Consider the following 10,640-nt stretch of genomic DNA (forward strand, 5'->3'; position numbering starts at 1 on the left):
ACCTTTACCCTTGTGAGGCTTTAATTACCAAGGGGCGTTTGTGCCAGGATTGCTGGGTTTAGGAAACCCTTGCTACGAATAAAGTGGAGAGGCTGGAAACTAGGGGTTTAAACTGATGCTAGTTGAAAATTGCGTTCTCTCAAGCAAGGTTCTCGTTGTTTCTGTCTTAATCACAGCAATTTCAAGATACGCCCCTATGCGAAACCCTGTGGATTTGCTACAAACAACCTTGCCCAAGACAGACCATGCTTAAATGGGTCATGATCCAGACGAAAGAAAAATATTTTTGGATTTTGAGAAGGCAGATACAAATGCGAGCTGACTCATCCTTCTGACGGATGTCTGTATGAAACAGGTTTATGTCTAATGCCCTTAAGGTCAAAAAATTGGATTAACATCATTCAGTGACAGTTCAGATAGTTGATTTTTCTGCATATTAACTTCTGAGCTTTGTTTAGACAAAAAAAAAAAAAAGGATTATGCAGAGATCATTTAAAGAATCAGTAGCTCCATCTAGTGGTAAATTAAGAGAGGTGTCCGACAATGAATCTAAGGATTTTATTTTAAGAAAACATTAAAGAACAGAAGACAATGGATATTTAAGAAAAGCATCTCTGTCAAACCTATTAACAACATGCATCTTTATCCAGTTTTGTGAAACTGTAGATGAAATTTAAACCTCAAGTTCTCTTTAAACATCACAGTCCAGCAAAAATAACTCCTCAGCTGACGTCCTTCTGCATCATCTCGTACCAAGACAAATAATCAACGCAAGTTGCTACAGATGAGTCATATTTAGCGCATATTAGGCAATTTTTTGCGATCCTTGGTGGCATTGCGCTTCCTCTTCTTACTCAAGAAGTTCTCCAGTTTTCCACTCCTTTTCAGCTCGCTGTACTTCTCTGCCAATTCCAGCTTCTTCATGTCAGCTGTAGAGAGGTTTTAAAGAAGTTGTAAATTAAAAAAAAAATATAGCACATTATATAGGTTATTGGATGTTTCTTTGTTTAAATGACGCACAATTGCGAACACTGGCGCTCAAAAGAAACCTGAGTAGGAATAGCGTGGCATTCACTAACAAATCTTCCCCAAAATAATCAGTAACTTTGAATTATAAATACATCAGAACAAAGTAAACACTCAAGGAACATGATGAAAAGAGACGCACATTTCTTCAGGTAGAAGGGTTTGTGTCCTTGGCCAACCAACTCTCTCTGTTTCCGCTTGAACTCAAGTTCCTTTTCTCTATCCTGCTCTTGCCTCTGACGTTCCCTCTGTTGGTTTTCCTGTTGTACACACACACACAGATTAGATATAAAGCACATCATAAAGGTGGTTTATGTAGCTTTCTTAAAAGTATTTAATTTTTAAGAGTTGTTAGGCCCAGTATATTTCAAACGTACCATTCTCTTAAGCAAGGCTTTCAGCTCTCCCTTTTTAGTTTTTGATTTGGCTTTCTTGAGATTCTTCTTCACTAACTGAAACAAATTGCAGTGGACATAAATGTGAAGCACATAATGAAAACAAACAAGAATCAATAAGGCATTTTACATTTTCACAAACCTGTGCTTCCTTTTCTCGGAGATCATTAATGAATTTGTGCGTCTGATTAAAAATTTCAGGCTTGAATTCCCCTGAGAGGTCATCAAAGCGAGGGTCTCTTGAAATCTGTGTTTACAAAGCGAAAAATTAAGTCTCCCTAAGCATAAGTATGAGCAACCATTAAATTAATAAACTCCTGAAATGTACCCTTTTCTTGACAGGAACCACTTTTCGGAGGAAAGGCACATGTTTTTTTGCGGAAATCTCTTGAGGTCTGAAGACAAAACACACAGTGATTAGACAAAACAAACACAAACTCACAGACAAAATAACTTTAACTCACAAAAACAGTTCTTTGATTATTTTTAGTGAGATGCATCAATATTTAAACAATGATCAAATGTGGTTAAACTTTGATTAAAAAAAAAAGCCTTGTTTACTGTTGTTATTGTTAACTATTAACAATAAAAATGATTTTCGTTAATTAAAATAAAGCTGAAATAACATAAAATATAAAGATTAGAAAACTTAAAGGGGTCATATAATGGTACATGCACTTTTACAAGTTGATTGTACTGAAATGTGTGTTGGCAGTGCCTGTACACAACCCAGAGTTTCCGCTAGAAAAAAATGGTGCCGGTCAAAGTGACCGGCAGAGGTTTCATTTTCCGGACATTTTGATGATATGCCGGTCAAATATCGCCTCTTAATTAAAGTTGATGAAAACTGGAGGCAGGCTATGTAACTTAAAAAATGACATAATCAGGCCGTATAGAATGCAACATGTTTATTAGCCTAACTTTCAAATAGACGGAAAAAAACATGAACGTCCGACTGGCGTCAGTCAACACCAATTGTTTTTACTATGGTTTCACATTCATAGTTTAACAAACCAATCCCCCTTCCCCACATAAAATATCTGAATAGTAGCCTATTGTTTTTACCCCAGCGAACTTCCCAGTGTCTCTCCACAACTTGCAATGCGCATAAGCCGCGTAACCTTGTTCTCCGCAAGGCGACAATATATCGAGAGACATGGTGTGGGTCAGACATGATTTTGACCACTTAATTAAGTTTTGTTTTGTAGAAAGCCTTTTTTGAAGTGAATTTCATTTTGTATAAATTGCATCTTAATAATTTTTTTATCAACCAATTGCCTGGATTTAATAAATAGAAGCAAATAAGAAGCAAATATAGCAGACGATAGGCCTAATCATGGAGGCGCCCGCGCGGTCACTTGCATTGCTCGTGAACTGGAGCGCATCTCATCCTAATTAAACGAAACTCAGCGTAGGCCTCACAGACATGAAGTATATCTTAAGAAAGCTTGAAATGTCTTTTTAACAATTTAAAACGAAAAGAAATAGGCTACTCTCTGATTATGTAATCCATGATGTGCATTTCTATTTCTCTCTATAGGCGCGTTCACTACGGAGATGGCGATCGTCAACTTCATCTTTACAGCTGTTGTTGCTGTTAATAAACTAAAAATAATAGGCCTATAATTTTATTAAACAATAAATTAAATGAAATTGTAATTGTATTAAAAAAGCGACAAAAAAAATCCTGTTTAAGTTTTTTTTTTTTTTTTTAACCTATGCTAATTACGCATTAAATTCAGGTAGGCTACTGAGTCGCTGTCCTCAGTGCCCAGAAAAGCGCTGAAACGGAGATGAAGGGGAACCCGTTTTTATTTATTTTTTGGCTTATTTTAACTGGTCCATCCAGTTTTCTGGAGGCCCACCTACAATCAAAATCCTGGCGCCGCTAGTGCTTCGCAGCGGTCTGTTATCAAGAAATAACAGACCGCATTCCACATTGGAATTCAACCAAGCCATGTAATAATGTAAACGGTAGAGCCTGTTCCTTTATAACATAGCCAAAGGTCGGTGTATTTTTGCTTTATACATTTTAGGCTTATTCTCAAATTCAGATTGTGTTAGGGGGGCGGGATTATTAGGCAATTTTAATCGGACAATTTGACCGGAGAGATTTAATTTTGTCGGACATTTCATTTTTTTTCCGGCCAATGTCCGGCAATTACCGGACAACGGAAACCACTACGACGTTCTCAATATAGGCCTAATTCATAATCCCACGTTTATAATGAACAACACGTTATGGTTATTGTGTTACAAACGATGTACGCACAGAACAGAGGGGCGGGGTAAGCAAAGCTCATTATCATTTAAAGACACATGACACAGAGCTGTTTTTGACCAGGTAAAATTAGTGTTTTCTTACAATACTAATGAGGATTTTTAATTAAAGTATATTACAAACTTTTAATTTAGACCCTAAAGAATCATATTAGCTTGTACAAAAATGGCATTATATGACCCCTTTAAACTTAAAAAAACAAATGGAAATTAGAAATGCTGCCTTGGCAGCTAAATGAAATAAAACGTTTAAGTTTAAGTAGTAAAATAAATAAAAAAAATAACATTTAAATAATCAAGTAAATCGAATAAATTTTTTTTTTTTTACAAAAGCACAAATTCCTGAAAGTAACACAAACTAAAATTATAATGAAAATATAAAAATAAAAGCTAATTCAAAATATTAATAAATATTATAATATTTAACAACACTGCAGGTACTTGTGTTTATTTAGTCGTTTCTTGGGCTCGTTTTTTTGCTGCTGCTTTGTGGCACCATAAGCGATTTTATTGTACGCTTTTGTTCCGACTTTATTCTGTAGCTTTAAGATTTCCTCAAATGACATGGTTGATAATTCTGTACAAACACAAAGATATGAGTGTAAATGTAAAATATGGGTCAGCAAATAATATTTTAAATGACAAAATTGTTGCATAAAATTCTGATATCTTCTTACCACTATTGATGCTGCCCTTACTGTGTGATTGTGCCTTGCTGCCTCCATCTTCATTGTCACTAACTGACTCATCATCTTCACTCCCCGTGTCACCTTCATCACTCCCCGTGTCACCTTCAACACTCCCTGAGTCACCTTCATCGTCCATGCAATTGTCTTCAACCTCTGCAGATCCATCTTCATCCTCTTCAGGTGCTTCATCATCCTCTGCAGATCCATCTTCATCTCTAATTTTCTCTTCATCCTCTGCTGAAGTTTGCATCGCGCTCCTTTTACTGAGTAAAGCAAAGTTTCTCTCCATCTCTAAAGCGTCCTCTTCATCATCAGAACTGTGATTTTCCATTTTGGTCAGTTTCTTTGCTGATTTAGGCATTTTACTCAGGCTCTTGTCCTTTTTAACCAGATTTTACTTAGCTTGTTTATAAGCTGTGGAAAGAGGCATTGAACATAAATATGTTAGTGCAAAGAAATTTGCCAATATATTATATTAAATATGTAAATACATTTTTCTTTTTTGTATAACTGTAACACCTGACAATATTATGAATGCTAACCCTGCGCGAAGGCATTAACCTTATTAAAAGACAGCTGTGTACATGTCTTGTTCATCACAATATGAATATGTCATATCGTCATTCACTAACAGGAGCTATATGAAAAGTTAGATAGGTTTATTGCTTTTTTCCCTGAAATACTCGTGCTTAGCGTACTGTGTTGTTGTTTTCATCCACATAACTTACCTGTGCCTCGGAGTACAGCAGTCAAATATGCCGATAAAAGGAGGAAAATATTAACATGACAGGTTTATTACAGATGCAGTGTGTTGCCAGTTAACTGGCAGAAGAAGAAAAATATCAAAACTTATAGTCTAAGACCAAGTGAAGACTAATATTTGCGAAAAAAAAAAAGCTAGTTCCGCACGCACGTGGAAGTTTGAGAACTGAGCATGCGCGTCACAAAACGTCTATCAAAATAAAAGTTCTTAGGCTGATTATAATTCTGTTAAAATAAATGTACTCGGAGACATGTAAACATTAATCTTATGCATCTTATACATTTAATACGATAGCTTTGTAAATTCAATCATAATATTCTGGAAAAGGATTACACAAACACATATGAAATAATGACTTTCAAGGTTTTATGTTTTGGCAATATAGCCCTTTATTTTGACATTCACATTCACCAACATTTAATAGGATATAACTGGCAGGATTATGTTTACATTTACAAAAAAATTTACATAGCCTACTGCAAATTCATATTGTTTCCATATTTTACATAATGTTAATAATAATGTTCACACTCTTCAACCATCAGTTATCTGTTTTAATATTGTAAAATTTAGTCTATCTATATATATATATTATGCCTTCCTTTTTTTTTATTGTGATAGCATTATATCTGTATTAGTTTTTAAAATGGATGTCTTGAGTTTTCAGCCATGCAATTCTGAGATGTCCCAGACCATGTTAAGAGGTACGTCCTTCATTCTTTCTTGGTAGACGCGGTCAAAACATTCATTCTGAGCCACTGTTAAAGAGTTCCTCCAGTCCCCAACTGTTCCTGTAACACGGCAGGTTGAAAACGTTAATATACTGTAACAAAGGCCTATTCCATGTGTCATTTATCACATTTAATAATTTACTAAACAATGAATAATTTCAAAAGTCTACTGTCACCCAACATAATGTTTTGAGAACATTAAAGATAATTTTTAAACATTCTATCATTGTTACTTAAGGAAAGTTTGTTCATAACTTTGTGAGAGCCCAAGTTCTGAGAACGTTCCCTGTCAGCTGGGATCATGAAAGTGACAAAGTCTCTGTTTATATCTTATCTTGAAGATTAATTTGACAGTGCTTCAATTACCAACTCTTTGATTTTTCAATTTTATCTGACCTTTGCGCAAAAAAGTTCCTTTTTGATCTTTCTTGACATCCTGAACAACGCATTCATAGTTGGCCAAGGGGTCTTGCTTCATGTGTTTGAACGTGGCTGTCTCCACCACTTTATCGATCCTTGCGTCTGACAGATTCTTCCCCACAAACTCACAGATTTTCACAATGACAGACCTGAGGTCCTGTTAAAAGGTTTGTTCATATCATTGGTCAGTCTACAGATACCAATAGCTACAGACCACAGCATTAGAAAAGAAATAATAACACTTGATGGAAAGATGATAGGATCATAAACTGAACCAGTCTCACCTTGATCATTTCTTCATAAGTAAGGATCAGGATGTTGTATTTGTCTTTATTTGTAATCCATCCTTTAACATGGTCAAACCAACGACCACCAATCACTGCAAACCAGACACAACATTAGTGTCAAACTTTGTAGAAAGTTCAAGACCTGGTTATTTATTATATTTATAACACACACACACACAAAATAAACATACACATTATATATTTTTTTATAAATATTTCTTAGCAAGTATCTGTTATGTAAAAAATGATATAGTTTTGGCTCGTACTGCATCCTGTGAAGAATTTTTCCAGCATCTGGCCCATGCTCTCGGAAGAATCCAAGTTGTCCATGTTGTTGGAAAAATGGAAATATGACACCATGACGTCTTTAGGGTTTCTCATGACGTAGATGATCTGACATCAAAAAAATGTATTAAAAACTGTGCACGACGACAATAATGTGTATTAATTGATTGGTGAACGCATACCTTTCCTTTTCTTTGCAGCGCTTTGGGCATCAGCGGCTGGAGTAAATGGGAACAGAAGAGTCTCGGAGATGGACGCGCGTTGTAATCTGTCCCCTTGAAACGATACTCTAGCCAGGGCATCTGCTCATACGTGCTTTTTTTGGCTTTGTCCGGGAAATCTTCCTCGTATATTAAAGTAATGATCCGTTGGGTCCATACCGTACCTGAGAATCAAGCATTTAATAGGCCAACATTAAACATTTCTGTTATATATCCTTAGAAATGTACGTGCTAAAAAGTAGCCTATACGCCTTAGGCTACTTACGTTCTGAACCAAGTTACTCTTTGGCTTATTATTATTATTTTGTCTTCACTTACCTGATTTCGGGAAGGTAACAACAAAGAGATCATCATCCCTGGTTTCGAAATCCTCCAAACTGTCAATATACTCTGGAGTAATATCATGATCTTTTTCCAAAGTTAAGACAGTGTCTTTGTACGTGATCAGATTGTCACTAAGCTTTTTGTAATCCCGCTGAGCCATAGTTCTTGCTGAGCCAAATCAACACTAGCGCGTTTTGCCAAAAAACCATAAATGACAAAGAAAATGTGTTAGTCCTTATCCATGCAGGACCAGATTTCATTGAGAAAATAGGTCATCTTTGCTGTTACACAATAGTTAAAGGGTTAGTTATTTTTGCGGAGTTCATGACAAACCTTTGGACCCTTGTGTCACAGTTGTGTTCTGTTTTGTTTTGGACTTATCAGCCTGTCTCTTGTCATGTGTCTTCATTATCAGTTGATTTGTATTGTTATGTTAATCATTAGTTCATCTTCAACACCTGTGTCTTGTCAATCACCTTCATCTGTGTCACCTGGTTTATGTTCATTAGTGTCAGTATTTATGTTCCTTCAGTTCAGTCAGTCTTTGTCTGTTCTTAGTTATAGTTATCATCTGAGTTTAGCTATAGTAACGTTGTATTTGGTGTGAGTGTTACCTACCTAATCTTTACCTATCTACCAATCTTTACCTACCTACCTTTAACCTAATCTTTACCTACCTACCTTTAACCTAATCTTTATTATCAGTCTTTGAAGGCCTAAATGTAATAGGAACGTTCAGAAGGAATCACAGCCTATGCACAAATTACTGTTGCGCTTGGTCCATATTTTATACATTCAATAATATTCAGTGGTTTTCAACATTTTTGACTGTAAGATATTTTCTATATTTCTGCAGTAATTCTGAAAAAGCTTCTTGTTTTCAAACTTTATGAACAGCACTAAGTATCGATATACTACATGAATTAACCATGACTAATTTTTTGATTCCAGAAGTTTCAAAAACTGTGTTTTGAAATAAAAACAACAAAGGGAGAAAAATAAATATGATTTAAGTTTACATCTTGATTTGATGTTTTTTTCAGCATTTTAATTGAAATGAGTTAAAAGTTTAACCCCTCTTGAAAGTTTGCTGAGGCCCCTAGTGGACCCCGGTCCCCAGGTTGAGAGAACCACTGTTCAATATTACCAGAATAAACATCAATAAATTGCTCATAAACAGTCTCAGAAGGACATGTTGCATGTGATTTATCATTTTCATATCCATTTAAATGGGATAATTTCAGCCTAAATTAAGCCACTGAAAACAAAACAATTAAAAGTCAAGGAATAGTTATGTAATATGATATGAGGGCAGTTCAGAGAGTTTACCTCTTGGGCTATGTCCCAGTTTAACCTCATCATAAAAACTCTTGTTTGCAGTTTGGAACATAGTGATACACATACTTGTGGTATATTGAAATACATGTATGAACAGTAGGTGTCACTAAGGTACCAGTTGCCTAGTTGGACATAAATGCCACGAAGAAGTGTTGTTAGAATGTTGTAATAAAAAAGATATAGATCAACGTCGAGTTCTCTTAAGTTTATTACTGTGAAATATACAACAACACCATACTACCTTAATAAAAAACAAGTCATGAGCAACTCCCTAAAGTTTTAGGTTTTAAAACGATTTGACATTTGGAAATCATTATTTTTATATAGGCTACTTGGTGTTTGCTGACATTTACTATCCGAAATAGGCTATCAAAATGGTCTGCAACCAGTTATAACAAATCTAATACTTTCCCTGACATGCGGAACCTGTTTTCCCGTTTGTGACGTCTGACATAAAGCCTGTTAATTAGCGAATCTAGGTGATTCAGGGCCTGTCCAAAACACACACTTGTGGTCTTTGCACTTGACCACTTGTCTACTTACATGATATGCTTTATTTTGATTTTTCAATACCATGCATTTTAAAATAAACGTCTAAATGTCTGTTCAGTAGTCGCTATACCAGGCGATTTAGTATTTGTGGTGCTTCTAATTAAGTGATAAAAAGCAGTTGCAAATGTTGTACAGAATTTAATTACAGTGGATTGTTTTCCTCGACATCTCACGATTTCGGGGCACGAGTTCCTGAACATGATGCATGATGGGATACGCTTATCCTCGAATATCGCTTCATGCGTTTTTAAGACCTACGCTGCGTTCGAAATCTATTCCCTACATTACTCCACTAATATAATCCATTTGAAGGAGTGAATGAAAACTAGATTTTGCATAGCTTGTGCTTGATGTTTAATAATTAATTGAAACGTAGCAAACTGGCAGCTCCAGTAGTAATGAAAAGATTTATCCTGAACTCTGTCATGGAAACTAGCATGTAAAAAGCGTAATTAAACAATTTAATAATCAATTAAAATGTAACTTATACCTGTATGACATTACGCTGTAGCCACATTGGACCAGCGGTTTGGAAAATGGATGGATGATTGATTGTTGTACACTCGTTATTGTGGTGCATTGTGGGATTGAATGAGTACACTCGATAATGTCCACTATGGTTTCAGACACCACTACAAATTTCTGTTCCCTATAGGGGGCGATTTCAGACACAGCCCTGGATAGTCTTGTACACTTCCTGTTGTGTGCACGCGCTCACAAGTGGCCAACGCTGCGTGCGAAATCGAATACTTTGCTACTATATAGCATTCAAAAAATAGTATGCCAACAGAGTATGTCCGAATGCATCAAAAAACAGAAGACGAAAAGTTCCCGGATGACCTACTACTTCCGGCGAGATTCTGAAGTGCGCATTCAGTAGAGTAGTGCACTTTGTAGGCCAAAACGCGGAAACGAGTTTGCATTTTAGCACTTCCGGTTCCATCGTCCCGATTTCAGACGCAGCTCGAGACCGCATGTGGGGGTATTTGGACGGGCTCAGATTCCGAATAATTCGAACAGTTCAAGATCATGTTGTAGCCTTCCTTCGGGGGTATTTTCAAATAAACATGTATTATTAGATCAAACTACAGCCGACTGTTTAGTATCATATGAGTAGCAAGCCCACTTTGAGTGTGTGATACATGGAGCCTGGGATTGAAACAGGTTTGTTTAGCCTGAGTCGAGCGCGGTTCTACTCTCTTTCTCTCTCCGCACCTCTTTTCCCACACATGGGTCACCTAATCCCTCCTCTGGAGAGCCGAACATGCAAAAGGACTGTTTCAGCACCGGGATTATAGCAAGCGAAGATCTGAGTTTAGATTGTGATCT

The 10,640-nt window shown here is 36.2% G+C and overlaps 2 protein-coding genes across 3 annotated transcripts; both read right to left on the reverse strand.

The window, feature by feature from the left end:
- Positions 1-538: 538 nt before the first annotated feature.
- rrp36 (ribosomal RNA processing 36) lies at positions 539-5,344 on the reverse strand. 2 transcript variants are annotated; one of them, XM_079889850.1, is made up of 9 exons: positions 5,119-5,257; positions 4,514-4,804; positions 4,379-4,471; positions 4,143-4,278; positions 1,750-1,816; positions 1,564-1,668; positions 1,404-1,478; positions 1,169-1,286; positions 539-929 (listed from the first exon to the last, which is right to left on the reverse strand). In XM_079889850.1, exons 2-9 carry the CDS (start codon positions 4,749-4,751, stop codon positions 796-798), a joined length of 966 nt encoding a protein of 321 aa, XP_079745976.1. In that variant the 5' UTR covers positions 4,752-4,804; positions 5,119-5,257; the 3' UTR covers positions 539-795. The 2 variants fall into 2 exon arrangements, with proteins under 2 accessions (XP_079745976.1, XP_079745975.1); XM_079889849.1 differs by having other exon boundaries at positions 4,379-4,804; positions 5,119-5,344.
- A 184-nt stretch (positions 5,345-5,528) lies between these two features.
- Positions 5,529-8,214, reverse strand: LOC307170399 (amine sulfotransferase-like). Its single transcript, XM_079891495.1, has 6 exons — positions 7,416-8,214; positions 7,059-7,261; positions 6,858-6,984; positions 6,589-6,683; positions 6,281-6,461; positions 5,529-5,944 (listed from the first exon to the last, which is right to left on the reverse strand). Exons 1-6 carry the CDS (start codon positions 7,579-7,581, stop codon positions 5,817-5,819), a joined length of 900 nt encoding a protein of 299 aa, XP_079747621.1. The 5' UTR covers positions 7,582-8,214; the 3' UTR covers positions 5,529-5,816.
- Positions 8,215-10,640: the final 2,426 nt, after the last annotated feature.

This window comes from Squalius cephalus (genome assembly GCF_949319135.1).
Source record: "Squalius cephalus genome assembly, chromosome: 13".
NCBI lineage: Eukaryota > Metazoa > Chordata > Actinopteri > Cypriniformes > Leuciscidae > Squalius > Squalius cephalus.